The 19,729-nt window shown below is 44.9% G+C and overlaps 1 protein-coding gene across 1 annotated transcript in view; it reads right to left on the bottom strand.

Annotated features, from left to right (window-relative positions):
* The window catches only part of UBE2E2 (ubiquitin conjugating enzyme E2 E2), a 281,781-nt gene that overhangs the window by 32,120 nt on the left and 229,932 nt on the right, over positions 1-19,729 (bottom strand). The window contains exon 5 of the mRNA XM_084795044.1: positions 16,846-16,993. Within this exon, the coding sequence (XP_084651170.1) occupies positions 16,846-16,993 (148 nt within the window). The remainder of the gene's footprint in view (positions 1-16,845; positions 16,994-19,729) is intronic.

Raw genomic sequence — 19,729 nt, 5'->3', positions numbered from 1 at the left:
TCAGTTTGGTAACTATTCATTCAACAACCAAGTGACTGAGCTTAAGTGCCATGAACGGAGGCCGCCCTCACGCACAGTGAGCGACCACAGATGGAATCTGTGCACAGCCGTCAAGGGCTAAAGCTCTAGCAAATGAGGGTGTGAATCCCAGCTCAGAGGCTTCCTCGGGCAGGCTACTGAGCTGGCAGTGTTCTCCTTACTGCAATGGCTGGTTTTAACTGTCAGCTGGACACAATCACCTGGGGAGTCTCAGCAAGGGACTATCTACACTAGGTTGGCGTGCGTGTATGCGCATGCACGCGTGTGTGCGTGCGTGCGTGCGTGCGTGCGTGCGTGCGTGTGTGTGTGTGTGTGTGTGTGTGAGTGTGTGTGTGTGTAGGACTGTCTTTAGTTAACTGATGTGGAAAGACCTAACCCTCTGGAAGACCTAACCCTCTGTGGAACTGTTCCCTGGGTTTGAGTCCTGAACAGCATAAAAGTTGGAGAAACCAGCAGGCACGCAGGCATCTACTTCCTCTCTGTTGACTGTGGCGTGATGTGACTAGATGCTTGGAGTTCCTGCTGTCTCTGCTTCCTGGAAGTGATGGACTGTAACCTGGAATTCTTAACTAAAATAAACCCTTTCTCCCCTAGGGGGCTTTTGTCAGGGTCTTTTATCACAGAAATGAAGCTAGGGCAGATTTCTGCCTATTTCCTTGGGCTGAGAAGAGCCATGGCACCAACTAGCGAGAAACAGCAGAGAGAGCACCAGGTGCCAGGGAGGCTGTTTCTATCATGTGCACTCACGCTACCCTTGCCAAAGCAAGGCAGCCAGGCAGGAAGGATTCTCAGCCTCACCCTCACTCACGCTCAGTGCTGCCCTCTCTCACCCCCACTCACTCACCCTCAGTGCTGCCCTCTCTCACCCTCAGTGCTACCCTCTCTCACCCTCAGTGCTGCCCTCTCTCACCCTCAGTGCTGCCCTCTCTCACCCTCACCTGCTCTCACTCAGCAGCACCTCAGCCTTCACCCCCCCCCCCACAACCCTCAACGTTGTCACTAGCTGTCTTGCACCAGGAGGTAGAGGTGGCTTGTTCCACTTTTCTATGCTAGGTCAACCCGTGACTCACAACAGGCTAGTCTTTATGGAAGGCACACTTGGATGAAAGTAAATCCGTTGGCATTATTGCTTGATGGTGATTATGATTATGGCTGCTCTTTGCAGTGTTGCAGATAGAAACCAAGGCCTAGCACATGCTAGCTAAGAACTGTGACATTGACCTATGGCCCAGCCTGACTGGAGACTTGTTTAGTCAGGGTTCTCTAGAGTAACAAAGCTTTTAGAATGGATCTCTCTCTCTCTATGAAAGGGGATTTAGAATGTTTACAGGCTGTGGCCCAGCTAATACAACAATGGCTGCCTATGAATAAAAAGTCCAAGGATCTAGTAGTTGCTCAGTCCATGAGGCTGGACGTCGCGTCTGGTCTTTAGTATGCATTGGGATCCTGAAGAAGCAGGTTTTAGTGCCAGTGAAGGGATGGACTTGCTGGTGAGAGCAAGCAGGCGGAGAGAGTAAGCTTCTTGCTTCCAAGTCCTTATACAGGCTCCCAGCAGAAGGCATAGCGTAGATTAGAGGTAGGAATTCCTGCCTCAACATATCAGGATTAAAGCTGTGTCTTCCTACCTCAAAGATCCAGCTTACAAGAGGACATTCCCACTCCAAATTAATCAAAATTCCCTGAAAGGTATGTACCTCCATTTCTGGGTTTTAGTTAATTCCAGATGTAGTCTTGTTGACATCAGGAATAGCCACCACACGACTACCGAAGGGCAACATCTCGTGACTCACTGCACTCCTCTCCGGTCATGACCAGGGTCTTCCTGGACGCTGTCTGTGTAAGTACAGCCCCACATGCTGCTACTAACCTAGACTCTAAGAGCTTGGCCTACATTTCTTCCAATGGAAACTGTTTATTTTCATTGATAGTGACAGCAGGAAATGATGATTGGAGAGACCCCTACTAAGGTCACGTGACACATAACTAAGATGTAACATCAGACTTCAGGTGTCCACGCTGTAAACACAGGGTAAGGCGATGGCATGGGGCTGGCAATGCTACCAATTATTTGAACTGCACAACACCCAGGACCTCTGTAACTGTTTAAAACCATTAGTTTGGACAGCATGTAAGAAGAAAGCACTGCAGCCATTTGAGATGCCCTTCCTGGTTAGTTTGACCTCCCTCCCCCCATCTTTTAGCTGATTCCTACAAAGTTACATAGATCTCTGCAATGATGTACAAAACAAACAGCACACATTTAAATATAATTCAAAACCTAGAGAAGAACTCAGACTGTCAACCAGGAAGATACAACAGAGACATTTTCCCAGTTGCCTAGGTGGATGCCAGCACAGGCCTTCCGCCTACAGGGATTGGCTCACTAATGCCACACCTTGACCTGACTAAAACATGCTATGTACTCTATTTTACTTTGGGAGCCAAAGTCTCCCTGTGTAGCTCAGGCTGTCTGTACCTCCCTACCCTCCCTCGGCTTCCTGAATGCTGGGGTCACAGGCTGAAAGTGCTCTTTGATTTCTGGTTCTGTATAAATCAACACAGTAGCGGGAAGTAATAAAGACACACATTGCTAATTGTTCATGATGAAAGAAGTGCCCTCAGACCAGGCATGAGCCAGCAGTGACTGCTGCCTATGGGAGGACACAGGAGCTTGGGAACGGGATATCTAGAGATACATGCTTACACACCTTGACGGAGGCTGTGACAGTTGAGGGCAGTGCCCAGCACACCCCACAAGATCCAACAGAGGCACCCACACAGCTGATGCTTGCTGCTTTGGGTCTTCTTGAGTTGACAAGCCAGTTCATTCCTTAATCCTTCTCATTTTTGTGATAAGAACAATTCATACTTAAATATGAACTGGAAACTATAATAATGTTCCTGCAAAGCTTGCTTTTCTAACCACCTGAAATCTAGTGCCAGGCTTTTCTTCATGTGTTTTCTGTTAGCTCTCAATTGTGTTTCCTGTGTTTTAAGTTGCTGGTGATATTTGACTGGACACTAAGCAAGGAGACTGACTTTCTTTCTTCCTTTTTTATTTTTTATTTTTTTAAAAAGAGGTGAGGATGGAACCCAGGGCCTTGTGCTTGCTAGGCTCTACCACTGAGCCAAGCCCCCAACCCCCTTTTATTTTTCTTAAAACATGCTTATTTACCTCTGTGTGTATATGTATACACATGTGGCATGACAGGGTGGATCTGTAGAGCCCACAGCTAGTTTTGTGTGCTGTAAGGACAGAATCTATCTGAGGGCTCCATGGAGACGTAACTGAAGTCTGGGGGGAACAGAGCTCGCGAGGGATCTGTGTGTCGTCCCCTTCCTGGAGCTCTGTGCCTTTCTTGCTACCTTGGTTACCCAAGCTTCCATGTCCTTATATCAGAAGAGACAGCTGGGTTCTCTCCAGTTTTCTTTGCCCAACTACAGCCTGGACACCACCCCAGGCACGAAGCCAGGGCACTGCAGGCTCACCATGTGTTTCCTCTTAGTGCTGGGCTGCTTGCTTTCCAACATCTAGTGTTCTAGCTGCTTAAAACAGATATGCGGACTGGGTTCCTGTTACTTCTACTTGTCCACAAGGACAATTTAAAACAACAAACAACCTGGATAATAAATTGTGCCCAGTTTAGTTAGCTTCATTTACTTGAACCTCACTGTAAATAACTAGGTTTTACCCCTGTTTTAAATACACATAGTTACTGACCTCAAGAAATTTGTTATCTGATATAATACAGATTTTTTTTGCAGGGGTGGGGTGGGGGGTTGTTACTAGGGATTGAAACCAGAACCTTATTCTTCCCATGCAAGCATTTTGCCTGAAGAATATCCCTGGCTATTTAGTCTGACATTTTTCTCTTTTAGATCTGTGACATATTTTACATAAGCCAAGAATAAGGATACTGAGGGGTGGCATACAGGGCTTGTGTTTAAAATAAGGTGGTTGTCCACAATGTTACGTAGTCAGAGGGCACTGCAGGATGGGGCAGTTGGTTTATTGTTTGTGGTCAGGGCAGAGAAGCTGATTTATAATTAATTTGTAGTCGAAAGGAATATCCTAAATATTTAAATGATCCAGAACATAGGCTTAGAAGTCAAAAGCAAAATGCAATCATCAAATTTAACTTATAATTTATTCTTTCTATTAAATTTCCTTTTCTATGTTACAATCCACCACACATGAGAACTACAGACTTATAAATCCAGGACAAGCTGTTTGAAGACATTACAAAGGTAACAAAATAGCTGTTTTAGGCTTTTCAAGGGCCTGGTCATCTAATCTCCCACAGCTAGGATGGGCTTTCTGTTGAATACATTTCATGCATAGATACTCAGAGCTTTCAAAGTGTTTACCAAGGTCTATGTACAACATTTGTTTCCACACAGTGATACTGCCAGGCAGGGTCAAAAGTGCAGACTTCCAACTCATTAGTGAGGACATCTATTTACCTAAGGTCAGCGGTAGTGAGTGAGTGAGTCAGGTCAGGACTCCGAACTTCCAAACTCACTAGAAGCTGGCCTTTCTCACTTCATTCCTTTTAACATGACAAGGTATAACTTCTCGTTGTGCTCACCATCTGTGTGACATTGTGTGACATAAGGGGAATTACAAGGTTTGCTGAAAAGACATACAAAGGCATGTTACGTTGCGTTTTAGAGAAGTCAAACAAATGCAGAGAAGATCAGGGTTACAGCTTAGAGGGAGACAACAACTCATCTTCCACTGTGTTAGACCCCACTGTGTCTTCCACTGTGTTAGACCCCACTGTGTCTTCCACTGTGTTAGACCCCACTGTGTCTTCCACTGTGTTAGACCCCACTGTGTCTTCCACTGTGTTAGACCCCACTGTGTCTTCCACTGTGTTAGACCCCACTGTGTCTTCCACTGTGTTAGACCCCACTGTGTCTTCCACTGTGTTAGACCCCACTGTGTCTTCCACTGTGTTAGACCCCACTGTGTCTTCCACTGTGTTAGACCCCACTGTGTCTTCCACTGTGTTAGACCCCACTGTGTCTTCCACTGTGTTAGACCCCACTGTGTCTTCCACTGTGTTAGACCCCGTGTTAGACCCCACTGTATCTTTCACTGTGTTAGACCCCACTGTACCTTCCACTGTGTTAGACCCCACTGTACCTTCCACTGTGTTAGACCCCACTGTATCTTTCACTGTGTTAGACCCCACTGTGTCTTCCACTGTGTTAGACCCCACTGTGTCTTCCACTGTGTTAGACCCCACTGTATCTTCCACTGTGTTAGACCCCACTGTGTCTTCCACTGTGTTAGACCCCACTGTGTCTTTCACTGTGTTAGACCCCACTGTGTCTTCCACTGTGTTAGACCCCACTGTACCTTCCACTGTGTTAGACCCCACTGTACCTTCCACTGTGTTAGACCCCACTGTACCTTCCACTGTGTTAGACCCCACTGTACCTTCCACTGTGTTAGACCCCACTGTACCTTCCACTGTGTTAGACCCCACTGTACCTTCCACTGTGTTAGACCCCACTGTACCTTCCACTGTGTTAGACCCCACTGTGTCTTCCACTGTGTTAGACCCCACTGTGTCTTCCACTGTGTTAGACCCCACTGTATCTTTCACTGTGTTAGACCCCACTGGACCTTCCATTGTGTTAGACCCCACTGTACCTTCCATTGTGTTAGACCCCACTGTACCTTCCATTGTGTTAGACCCCACTGTCTCTTCCACTTTGTATAGGACCCCACTTTCCATCTTCAGGAGACTCAGCACTACAGAGATGACAGGGTCAGGTACACAGCGCTGCTGCCTACATGTCTACAGAGCAGGACACTGATGTTTATTACAGTCCCTTACTCGGTGAGAAAGAGCCATGGCATGAAGAAAGCATGTGTTGACGTAGACAGTGAAGGTCTCCACAGTCTCACATAGTTTCAGAGCTGAGAATGTGTGAAGAGCAAAGTCACCAGCCTGGTGCACAAAGTGAAAAGACAGTAACGGGGGTACGCGTGGGTGAGGAATATGAACAAAGTACATACTATACAAGTGTAAAGAGCCACAATGAAGCCTCTAATTTTGTATAACAAATACTTAAAAAATAATAGTAATGGATTGCAAAGAGGGAGAGACAGAGGTCAGGATATATCTCTGTGCTATTTTATATGAGTGTACACATTTTTATGTTTTTAAAATGTATAAAAATGAGTATGAACTACATTGGATGGCTTTTCTTTGGTGCAAAGCATATTTTAAAATGAGAGATATTGTTATCTAGTAAAGTTACTATTTATTGTCAAATCATTCTTTTAAAGCCATAAAGCACGTAGAAATAATTCTTGCTAAATCACGGTTACTAATGAAAACAAAGGCATTCGGATGAAGATGGTATTTGAATAATATGTGTTGTGGCTGTCCAATGCACACCTCTGTGTGGAGAATGTGCCCATTTTAAGCCGTGGCCCTGTCACTCAAGTCCAAAGCCACAGAGCTTCCAACTCGGTACTGTCCAGCGTACAGCTGTCTCATAGTTCAGAAATAACGACTGTAAGAAATGATTTCAGCTCAGGATCCCAGGACCAGGTTCTCAGCACGAAGGAAATGTATTCGTCCCAGAGGGACAGAGGGCAGGGAATAAGGGACAAAGACAGGGGATAGAGGATGAGGGAGAAGGGGACAGGAGCAAGGGGGAGGGAGGAAAGGGATGTTTGTCCCAGACAAGGGACTGCCTCTGGGTAGAGAGGAGACAGACGTGGCCCACAGGCAAATGGCGTTTATAAAGGTGCAAAGGGAAACCCCGTGTTAGAATGAGGTGTTTAATTTTAATTGGGAATGTTAATTACGTGAGCCAAAGGGGGCCTTTCTTTTGATTGCTGGACTTCAGTACTGTGATAGCTGGACCTTGTTAGTCAGCTTCAGGAGGAGGACGTGGTGACTAAGGGAACAGACCCTGGTGGCTAGCTTTAGGAATGTAATCTAACAGTTCTTAGCAAGGCAGAAGGAATGTGGGAGAAGGGCAAGGCCTGCCAGAGCCCCGCTCCACACGCTTGAGCTGGCCAGGGTCTCTTCAATGACTAGTGCTCTCTGAAGTAAACAAATAAGAGCTGGAGAGATGCTCCCTGGTGAAGTGCTTCCTGTGTAACCATGAGGACCTGAGGTCTGATCTCCCACTCACAGAAAAGCTGCCTACCACACCAGAGGACTAGGAGACCGTCCCAGGGCCTGCTGACCAGCCAGTCTAACTGAAACAGTGACCTCCTGATTCAGTGAGAGAACCTGTGTCAAAGGATAAGTTACAGGGCTGCAGAGATGGCTCAGTGGTTAGAACACTGGCTGCTCTTTCAGAGGAAGAGGGTTCAATTCCCAGCACCTACAAGGCAGCTCACAACTGTCTGTAACTCCAATCCCAGGGGATCTGACACACTTTTATGACCTCCAACGGCACCACACATACATGTAAAACATAGACATACATGCAGGCAAAAACCCATATTATATATATTAAATATACGTGTATACACACACATACACACACATGGTGGAGAGCAAAAAACCACCCAATGTCAACCTCCTGACATGCCATGTACACACACACACACACACACACACACACACACACACACACACACAGAGTTTATTCCTTCTTTTATTTTTATAAACATTTTTCTTGGTGCATGAAAAGATAAGATAAATTAAAAGTAAAGAGAGAAGCAGGCAGACTATGAATAAGAAGCGGTGAGAGCCTAGGAGGCAGGAGAGCAGAGGAGACGGCGCGAGGGATGGGGGCAGAGAAGGTAGGGAGAGATGAGGAGGAAAGGTCTGTAAGGTGCCAGTGGCTCCCTTGCAAGAGGCACTGCTGTTCCCTGCTCAGCCAGGGGCTGCGGCTCAGGGGTTCCTGTCAGGGGACAGGCACACATCTGGCTCAAGGTGAAAAACACTTGGTTTGGGGTGGAGGTGGAGTTTGTGCTATTGACTGAATCCACACAGTCCCAGCTACATAACTGATTAAGGAAGTGAAGTGCTCCCTGGATTCCTGGTCACAGAGGAGCAGGCAAGACTAACAGAGCAGAAGGGCACACCAGGCACGGGCAAGCACAGCTCGTGGCATATAGCCTTTCCTGCAGCTGAGGTCACGGCTCACTCATCTCTGACGGGACTTTTCTATCAAGATTGTGGAAAGAGACGGGTTGAAGGTGGAATGGACAGACCACACTGAGAATGTGAGAACCAGCTAGCCATGAGGACATCAGACACCACTAATGAAACCAAAGAATATACACATTAACCAATCCACCAGACACAAAGACTGAGGAGTCAGCCTGGGGCTGGGGTATAGCCCAGCAGGAACATTTACCCAGTATAACTGGTACGCCCTGGCTGAGTGTGTGCTGGAAGTGGCCTGAGATGGTAGGACACTCAGGAAGGCTGAGGGTGGTGGGAATGTGATGGCCATATAGAGACTGTACTTCGGTAAAGAAGTCCCACAGTTTAATATGGGGCTCACGGCTCATGGCTTCTAGGCTTAGGGATGTTTCTGAGTATAGAACCAGAGTCCACATGTTAGAGGACATTTTTACACTCTTACCAGATTTTAAACAGACATAAAGGGAAAACTTCTGCTTCAATATTATTATTAGCCATGACAGCCAGCTCCACTAGAGTGACATCATTTTCCATCAATAAGAAGGCACAGGACATTATGTACTAAAGGAAGACAAAATACATTACTAGGAGAAACAGCAATTGGTAAGGAAACAGGACAACCACACAGACAACAGCTAGCTATGTAGTAATAGCATTTTAATGTATTGTATCTTATTTCTTTTTAAATTTTTTGAAGACATGGCTTTCTATAGCCCAGGATGGCTTTGAACTCCTGACCCTCCTGCCTCTACCTCCAGGAGTGCTACTGAGCCCAGGAGTTTATTTTGCTTTCTCCCCCCGCCCCCTGCCCCATGCTTTTTAAAAATTGTTTTGTTTTGTTTTCCCATGGGGTGGGTCTCAAGGTGGGCCAGTCATTGTTGGCCATTCCCTCTATCTCTGTCCCATCTTTACCCCTGCACTACTTGTAGGCAGGACAAATTTTGGGTCAAAGGTTTTGTAGGTGGGTTGGTGTCCCCGTCCCTCTCCTGGAAGTCCCATCTAGCTCCGGGAAGTGGTCTTTTCAGGCTCCATATCCCCCCGCTTGTAGAGGTCTCAGATGAGGTCAGCCCCATTGACTCCCTGAAGTACCCGCACTCCCCATCCCAGAGATGGCCTCCACAGATTTATATTCTCTCTTCCAATCCTCTCTGCACAGGTGACTCCCACCCTATCCCCTCCCCTACTTCTCCCAGTTCTTTGCCTCCATTTTCTTCAGATAGCTGTCCTAGATGCACTTCATAGACCAGGCTGGCCTCAAAGTCACAGAGATCCACTTGCCTCCGCTTCCTGAGAGCTAGGATTAAAGGCATGTGGCCCCAAGCCTGGCTTCAGATATCTATTTTATTTCCCCTTCTGAGTGAGATTCAAGCATCCTCCCTTGGGCCCTTCTTATTACTTGGCATCTTATGATCCATACCTACAGATGTGCCATTAAGCCCAGGATTTTATTTGGCCTTTTATGTGTATTGTTTTGGTGTTGGTAATACTGAGTCTGTGTACCTGGTTAAGCACTGGCTCCACCACTGAGCGGCCCAGCCATGTACTCTAGTGTGCTTCCAAGTGTTTCTATCTAGGAGCACATGGCAAACCTAGTTTGTGGGTAGCACCAAAACTGTTATGTTTATGTAGCCACTGAGAGCCTGCTGCACAGCTAGAATGTGGGCATAAGATAGTAAGTTTCACTGGAACAAAATTGCAGTTTATAATCTGACAGTTGTGTCACCCCTGAGAGAAGCTGTAAGTGAGACCAAACCTTAGCCATGAGGCCACATGCAGCCAAGAGCAGACATGTGAAGTGCCCAGAGGAAAGTCATCTATAAACTTACCTCAAACACTGGAATTAAAAAAAAAGATATATTTTGATTAGTTATTATTTATTTTTGTGTGAGAGGGACAGAGAGAGAGAGAGAGAGAGAGAGAGAGAGAGAGAGAGAGAGAGAGAGAGAGAGAGAGAGATTATCTATCTATCTATCTATCTATCTATCTATCTATCTATCGAGAATGTGTGCATGTATGTGAAGGTGCTCTCAAAAGGCATCAGATCTCCTAAAGCTGGACTTACAGGTGGTTGTGAGCTGCCCAATCTAGGTCCTGGGAACTGAACTTGGGTCCTCTAGAAAAGCAGTAAGTATTATTAACTGCAGCGCCATCTCTCCAACCCCAAGCGATTGTGTGTGTGTGTGTTTATGCAACTCAGAACACAAAAAGTGTGGTTCTCAACACATGGACCTTGAAGATGACAAGGCCTTGTTGCTTGTTGTAAATGTCAAAAGGCTGGACACTCCCAGCTAAAAACAAACCCAAGTGCTGAGGACAGGCAGGTTATGACAGGTTTTCAAGTCCACCACAAGCCAAACGATTAAAGTCTGTATAGACTTCACTTTACTGTGCAAGAGCCAAGGAACTTACAACGAAACACATTTGTGCAATAAAATAATGATAGCAGAAGCAGAAGCTACTTGGAGAGCACAGGTGAAGCTACAGGGAGGCAGTCAGAGCACATACTTCAGACGAGACCTGTGTCAAGGGGGCACAATGCAGGGCTGTGAAGTGCTTCACAACAGGGCTGTGTTATCTGATGGTCACAATAAAACAAAGCAGCCATTAAGAAAAAAAAAGGCTAACTTAGATATATTAACTAAGAAAAAAAAGATCTCTGACTTAAAATATATAATTCTTTCCTTTGTTATTTAAAAATGTTCTTTTAATCTTAGAATGTGAAGAATCAATAATTCAAGGTCTTTAATCACCACCATCTTTAACTACCTTCACTTAAAGAATGATGAAGAATACATTCATTAAAGTCCAAACCAAAGCTCTTGACCCCTCAGACATTCTCAAGGAGGGTACGTTTGAGTGAGCTGCCCTCATGAGTGGTTCTGAGCAGACACAGACTGGAGTGGGCAAATGGCCGTTGTTTATATTGAGGATCTGTGCCTCTTTTCCATTTTTTTCTCCTTTCTTTTCATTCTTTTCCTACACAGGCTCATTATGTAGCTCTGGCTGGCTGTAAACTGGCAATCCTCCTGCTTCAGCCCCCAGGGACTTCAGGGTGTCCCACTGCACATCATCCCAGGTTTCCACTTGTGTTGTCAGTGTCTTCCAGTGACAGTGGCCGAATGCACAGCTCTGATACCTTTGTCCAATTCTCTAATGAACCTCAGACACAAAGGGTTAGATAACTTGGAGGAAGAAAAGATCTAAGACACTGACGCTGCATCACATTAACAGTCGGAGAGACTGGCTCTAGCAGAGAAGAGCTCAGATTTGGAGACTGTATGAGTCAGCACTCGGGGATCTCCTCCACGCAACAGTGACATCAAGTCACCGCTGCCAGCATGCTGGAGGACTGGGCTCCATTCCTAGCACTAAAATAAAACGAACAGAATAAAATAATAGATGAAACTAAAAATACATAAGTGGTGATTTCTGGGAGGAAAATCTAGGAGAGTGTCTTCTAAAACGTAATCAGGAGGATTGTAATATGGAGTTCTGATAGAAAGGCTTTTAAATGCAAACAACTTCCAAACTGACAAAATTAGAAAGTATTACTACAGGGAGAGCAATAAAATGTGTGTGGCAACAGCTAATCTGTGCCTAGATTTTCACTGAGAGGGGCCAGGAAAATATGCAGAAGGAACAGCCAAGCAGAAAGTCAAAGCCCATGCTAGAAGCTGAGGTCTGTCCACACGCACCCAGAACACCAGTGTAAGGCACTGAGCGTGCTGAATTCAGCTGAACCTGAGTTCCCAAAGCAGCAGGCTCAAGGGAGCAGTAAGTACTAACTTTTAAATGATGCGTCACTTAAGAAACAACTTTAAGAGTTATTTATTTTTATTTTTGTGCTTGAGTGTTTGATTGCATGTGCACGCCTGGTGCCTTCAGAGGCTAGCAGAGGTCATCAGATCCTCTGGAAGTACAGCTGGTGTGAGCTGCCAAGTGGGTATGGGGAATAGAACCTGAGCCATCTACAAGAGCCAAGTGTCAGGTGAGAGGGGGGTGGGGAGGGGGAGGAAGAGAGGGAGGGAGGAAGGTCTCTAGCCGCTTAGAAGTCTTAACAGGAGGGACCATGTGAATAGAAGACGATCCGAAACCCAAAGCACATGAACACTTGGAGTCTACTCAGGGCCTGAGCTCCCCAAATGCTGCTCCCAATGTAAAGGAAAAAGAGTTATTTTGGGTGTGTATGTATCTAGATACAATATTGATACTTTAAATCATCTTAAACAAATAAGGAAACAAATCCTCCTCCAAATAGCATTTCAAAAACTTTGATCAAGTTACAGATAGCGCTTGACTTCTGAGCCCACGTGCAGTTAATCACAACTCTGCAAGGCCCACAGCATGACTGAAGAGCATACTGGAGCAGCCATAAACGTTGTGAGTAAGGCTGACATGACACCTTCCAGAGACACAGCATGCATGCCTCCCTCAGGTAAAGGTGCCCCTGAGGGGACAGTGGTGGCCCTCAGGTAAAGGCGCCCCTGAGGGGACAATGGCTGACACACCATCTGCTTCTGCTCTAGTGAGAAACTTCCACTCTTGCTTCTAGAATTTATCTTCTTTCTTTTTTTCATATTTATTTATCTTACTTCATATATGTGAATGTTTTGCCTGTCTGCATGTATGTATACCACATGCGTGCTGCTGGGTCCCTGGAACTGGAGTTAGAATGGTTGCAAGCTACATGTGGGTGCTGGAAATTTACCTGGGTTCTCTGCACTAGCAGAGAACTTAACTGCCGAGCCATCTGATCAGCAGTAGACTTTTCCCTAAAAGATACTGCTGGCCTTTAAAGCTAGACAGGTTGTGAAAACTAGGTTTCTTTCCTAACCTCTCTGCTGCATCTGCCATGTACTGTGTATGAATGTGCTCCCACCACAGAGCCAGTGTGGCCAAGAAAGCCAGCTTAGCTCAGTACCACACAAGACAGCTCCACACCCCACACCAGACACTGGGACAACGTTCTGGATAGACCAAAGCCTGGACTAAACAGTCCCCCACAGACCCATCCCCACATCTGCCCACAGCACAGCTGGACAGGCCTTTGCTACTATTCTAGGTACCGGAGCACCACAAACAATTCGATTTACTGGGGCAACACAGTCTGAGGAAATGCAGTGTTCACACAAGAGGAAATCACTCACTGTCCTTTCAAGAAAAGATAAACTCACTTTTTGAGAATTTCATACTTGTGTATAATACATGCAAATATGATCTTCCAACTCCTCCACGATCCCTTGAACATCCCTTCCCAACTCCATGACCTTTTAAAAAACCTTCAAAATGTGAGACAGGCCTCGCTCTGCAGCTCAGGCTGTCCTGGATTCCCAGGCGTCCCCCAGCCTGCCTAGGGCTGGGGATACAGCTGTGTGGCCCCACACATGGTTCAGAATTTAACATTGGTATGTGTGGAATAATCACTTGAGAACACAGCATGTGAAAGTCACAGACTCCCATGAAGAGTGGGGACTCTCCTCCTTAGTGCTACTCTCTGCCTGGGAAATCCGTGAATCCTGTTCCTGAGCAGCAGTGACCCACATCAGACAACAACCTGTGGGAGCCACTTCTCTCTCTGCCATGTGGGTTCTGGGGATCAAACTCAGGTCCCCAGCTCTGCTGGCTCAGGAGGAGCCTATGGAGGATGCTAGCACTGCTCTAGCAAGACTGTGTGGCACTATATAGCCCAGGCTGGTCCTGAATTTGCAATGTTCCTGCCTCAGCCAGCTGGGATTATAGGCACCTGGCAGCATTTGCTTTTCAATGGGTCAAAAATTCTTGAAAGAGACAGCTGTAAATTATGAGAAGAAGATGAAATGATGACGAGATCAGTCTATGGTGACTACTGGTCAACGCCACTTAAGGTCATTAAATACACATCATCATTGATTTACACAGATCCACCTTATTCATTCATATTCTTTCAAGCTCATCTTTCTGATAATTTAAAAATCAGTTAGGCTTAAGTTCAACTTAGATTTAAGGAGAAAAAAATCCTGCAGAGGATGAAAATAACTTCAGATGACAGTGAAAGAAGCCGTGATGTGTTTAAGGTAACCTGCTGTGAGTGTTCTTGAGACAGGGTCCTGCTGCTCTACGGTTCAGACTTGTCTCAACCCTGAATGATCTTTCCATCTCCTAAATGCCAAAGTTACAGGGATGAGGTACCACACCTGGGTACCATGCCTGGGTAGCAACTCTCTTTAAGAACGAGAGCCAGGGTGATGGTATACCCTTCTAATCCTAGCTCATGGGAAGGTGACAAGAAGAATCAGGAGTTCTAGGTCACCGTTGGCCATATGATGAATTTGAAGCCAGCTGCAGACACACAAGGTGCCATCTCAAAAAGCCAAAATCAAACTGAACTCTAGAGGAAGAAACTAGAAATGCCAGCATTCATAACAGTGGTGTGTTATGATTTCTCATATGCACCAGAATGTGAGAATTAGCATGTATAACAAACTGTTCTAGTCTCTTTTAAAAGTATTTTTAAATGTGTATAGGTGTTTTTTTTTCTATGTATGTCATGCACCATTTGTGTGCCAGTGCCTGAGGAGGCCAGAAGAAGATGTGGGGCCCCTTGGAAGAGGAGTTATGGACAGTTGTGAGCTGCCATGTGGGTGCTGGGAACCAAAACAAGGCCCCCTAGAAGAGCTGTCAGTGCTCTTAACCACTAAGCAATCTCTCTGGCCCCCTTTTCTAGTCTTTTATCACAAATGTTGCTCATCTTTTAAGGACCATTATTATTTTCTGTTTTGTTATTCCTATTGAACAGCAGTATTTTAAAAATGTGTTACTACTTTTGTGGGAACGAGCTATGTCAGGCAGGGTATCCCTATGCAGCTCAGGCTAAGACTCACATGGTACATATTCACTTATAACTCGGCACTAGCCCAAGAGGCATGTCCTATGAAACTCTTCACTTACCAGGAGATTGGAATAGATGTGAGGACATCCTACTGGGACTCTAGGTAAGAGAAATATAGGAGATAGGGAAATAGAAGGACCCAGAGGGTCCTAGACACCTACAAGAAGAACATCGTAATGGGTAGATCAGGGCCCAGGGGGGTCTACTCAAACTATTGCAATAAAAGTAGTAATCATTGAACCCCTACTCTGATCTACTCAATGGACAGGACATTCTCCACAGTTATGTGGAGAGCGGGGACTGACTCTGACATGAGCTCTGGTACCCCATATTTGACCACCTCCCCTTGGTGGGGAGCCTGATGGCACTCAAAGAAAGAATAGGCAGGCTACCAAGATGGGACTTGATAGCCTGTGACCATAAAGTGGGGGAGGAGGTCCCCCTCCAGCATGGTCCTAGGGGAGGGGTTTAGGATGGGGGTGGGAGGGAGGGAGGAATGACAGGATGCAAGTGATGGAATAACAATTGAGTTGTAATCTGAATAAATTTAAAAAATACCCTCAAACTCTCAATCCTGCTCAGCATCCCAGGTGAGTGCTGGGACCGCAGGGTGTGCCACCGTCCCTCAGAATATGTAAGATTTTTGCTTTGTTCAGCAGTGAGTTTTATCTTTATAGACAGCGAGTCTGTACTTTTCTGAGACATAGCAAAACCAAGAAACAGACAAGCAAAGCCCAACCAGTTAACCCAAGAAACTGCAAAATTTCCAACCCCACCCCCCATCCTGGCCGAGTTACTGACAGCATTTTCTAGATAGATGGGCAGATGAGTTTGAGTTCAGGGCACCTGTTCTGAAAGCAGGTGCTCACAGCTGCTTTGGGGTAGCAGGCCACAAATCATCAAAACAAAAACAACAACGAAGAAAGTCTCCTTCAACATCGCCTCTAAGGGAAGTCATATGTGTGACAGACAGCAATGAGCGCTGCCAGGAGTGGGCCTGCAGCCACACAGTCAACTCTTACTTAGTATCACCTCTTGTGACTTTAGTAAGTATCCGGTGAAGTAATTAAAAATATTTCACAATGGCCTTACATGGAAGATGGGATTCATCGAAATTAATAAAATACCAAAAAAAAAAAAAAAAAAAAAGCATGTTCCATGGAGAACAGGAGTGAACAGTACTCTGGGATTCCTGTATTTTCCAGAGTCAACCCAAGTATGAACACAACCACAGCTGGTTTGTCTTGCTGCCACTAAAACAGAGTTGTAAGGCACATGATCATACGCAGGCAGAGGAAGGTGCAGGGCTAAGGACCTGGATGGCAAGCATAGCCATGGGCCACACTGGCTTCTTGACTCAGGCCCATCAGCTTTTGCTAATAGCTTGCCAGGATGCATGGCTGCTGCAGCACTGAAAGTCACATCTGTGCAGTGCTGCCTGGGCTGTCATAAGGTTTTAATAGCCCACATTTCTCAAATTAACATGTCTACTGGCTTCTAATTAAATATTAAGCTATTCAAGTTGAATTTTTATTATTATTTGGCAGGAGGATTTAATGCATTCTAAAAATACAATTTCTCATTTAAAATGATTATTCATTATTTTTATCACATTTTAATTTTTTGGTGAATCATAGGTTTTAAAACGATAAATGAAAAGAACCAATTTAAAAAGAACACAGTTACGTAGACTAGAACATTAAAATCAACAGTAACGAGCAGCAGGGTAAGGAGAGCTGGCAGCAGCAACAGGTTCCGATGCAGCTGTGCCCTGCTCCAACCTGGCACCGGGCCAGGGCCACTCACCAGGGTTGCAGTCTGTGAGGAGTGAGCAGATAGACAGGAGGACTTTCGAGATGGTCAAGGCCGGGCTCCAGTTGTCCTTGAGGATGTCCAGACAGATCACGCCTTGGCTGTTGATATTACAGTGATAGATTCTCGTTCTGAAGGTGACCTAGGAGGAAACGCAAAGTTGCTGTAAGTGGAGACAGTTTTTATTAGATAAAAGTCCAGGCCACTGCTTAAAGCAGTCTTGTTTTTTCCTTAGGTACATGAAAATAATCAACAGATTAAAAATAAAGGCAATTTACAACAGAAAACTCAACACTCAGCAAAAGTAGCACCTAGTGGTTCGGCAAGCCTGGGAGGTAGGTGAGGAGCGCATGCCTGAGGTGACTGCAGGGTGTTTAAGGGAGGACGTGGCTTCTGACTTACGAAATGTTCAAAAATTTTGGTGGATTCCAGTTGCTTTACTGTTTACATTTAGAAAATCCAAAAACAAGAAATCATGGGGATAATATAAAGCTAAAGCTCTTTAATACAGCTTTAAAACATGAATGAGAGTATGCAAACATATCTATTACGTGTCTCTTTTATACAACTGTATGTTATAATAATTGGTTATAATGTATTGTCTTACTATACTATTGTAATTTACAAACCTATTCCTTATTAAATTTTATACTTTTTAAATATCCCTTATTAAATTTCTTTCCTCATGATAGTAAGGTCACTATCATACTTGTTGTAACATAATTTGGAAGTTATGACATAAAAGTGCTTCTAGGGAGGAACTGGACTGAGGAGAACCTTTGTTCTTGCAGGCGCCCCAGCCTTGGCTCTCAGCCCTGACTTGCAGGGTGAATTACAACTGAGAGAAACTCTGACTTTAGGGGACCCAATGCTCTTTTCTGGTTTCCTAGGGTACCAGGCACACACATACTACACACACAGACATACACACACACACACACACACACACACACACATGTTGACACAACACTAATACATATAAAATTAAATAAAGTAAAAATCTTAAAAACCCCTAATACTGAAAACAAGCCCATCTGGCTTAGGCTCAGTAACAGTAAGACGTAAATGCTATTTATTATGACCATCAATTCATAATTCATAATTCTCAAATTTATAAATAAATCTGGTGTTCTTGGCACTCTGAATTCATAATGGCTCAGAACTAGGAAAAAACACACATGACAGGCAGCTCTCTGTGGGCTCTGCCACTGAACCAGGTACCCCACATCCATTCAAACATCAGGCGCTGATGTAATCTGTATGATGTCACATTCCAGGAAGGCCAGAGCAATGGCTGAGGAACAGCAATAGCCCTATTCTCAGGCTAGCTCAGAACCCAGCATCATGCCAGGCCACTCTCAACATCTCTCCACAACATAGATCTCAAGTGTCCAGAAAGCTTGGAGAACACTGAAACAAACTTGTTCAGAATGCACAGCTGAATCAGCCAGGAAAACTCCTGGAGGCCACAACTGAAAACTCAGACCTACAGTCAGCAGTGAGTAGGCAGTATGTGTGCTGGGGTAGCGTTGGGGACAAGGAAGAGGATGAAGGGTGGCAGAGAGTCTTACTAGAGTGAAAGGTTTACTACTGATGCCTTCATGGAGAAGGTGAGATCTCAGGCCTAGATGTGGCCAGGAGTTTGAAACAAGAGACTGTTTCAAGGGCCCTCCAGTGGCTCATCTTTCAGGAAGTGGATGCCTTTGAGGAGTGGGCTAGGGAGCTGACAGTAAAATCCTGGGGTCTGGACTAGGGGGAGCATGGATTCTCACTATGAACAGATTCATCACACAAAAAATACTAAAGAGCTGACACAAGTCCTTGACTACTGAAGCAATTACATGCAAAGAGGCTGCTGTGGAACGGGGGAAGGGCAGTGCACTGTATTATGACAGAATGCATCAAGAAAATAATGATTTTTGAATCAGTTGTAGCTAAATAGCCAAAAATCACACAGGAAAAACTGGTAGATCAACGAGGAAATGACATATTCATGATCAAGGAGGAATGTTTCACTACACAACTGCTAGGTCAAGCAGACCAAATATTGGTAACAGTTCTGAAAATTTAAACCACCAGTAAAATCAAGAGACTTAATAATGACAAACACTGCATTTGACTATTAAAGAATACATATTTATATCAGTCACGTATGAAACATCTTCAAACATTGGCTACATGCTGAGGTACAGAGCAAACTTGAGGTCTCTCAAAGAATACATATTAACACTATAAAGCGAGATCAGAATCTATACAGGAAAAAAAAAATCTCCCTGCACCCCATGGTCATGTTTGGAAACTGAAAAACTATTTGCAAATAATGCCTTCTATTGTTTCTTTCTGATTTTGAGATAGAATCTACATATGTAGCCTCGGTTGGCCTCAAATTATTGATCATCCTGTTCCAGAATGCACCATTAAGACCAGGTTGCAAACAATTCTTTGATTAAAATCAAACCAAACCAAAGCAAACCCAATCCAATCCAACCCAACGTAACCCAAACCAACCAAACCAAAGCAATCCAACCCAACCAAACCAAAGCAAACCCAACTCAACCCAATCAAATCCAACCCAACCCAACCAAACCAAAGCAAACCCAATCCAACCCAACCCAACCAAACCAAAGCTAACCCAATTCAACCAAACCCAAGCAAACCAAGGCAAAGCAAACCCAACCCAACCCAATCCAACCCCTGCTCCACTCAGCTAAATGACAATAAAGATGTTGGACAATTTAAAAATATGTCTCTTGAACAAAACAGCAATTAAATAGACATGTCCCATTTTAGACGCATATGTTACAAAGTGAGAAACTCACTAAAAATGAGCCAAGTGTCTGACCTTGAAAAATAGAAGAAGGGAGTAAGTGGCATGGAA

This window comes from Acomys minous (genome assembly GCF_964271855.1).
Source record: "Acomys minous genome assembly, chromosome: 9".
NCBI lineage: Eukaryota > Metazoa > Chordata > Mammalia > Rodentia > Muridae > Acomys > Acomys minous.
This window is presented reverse-complemented; position numbering and strand designations above follow the sequence as displayed.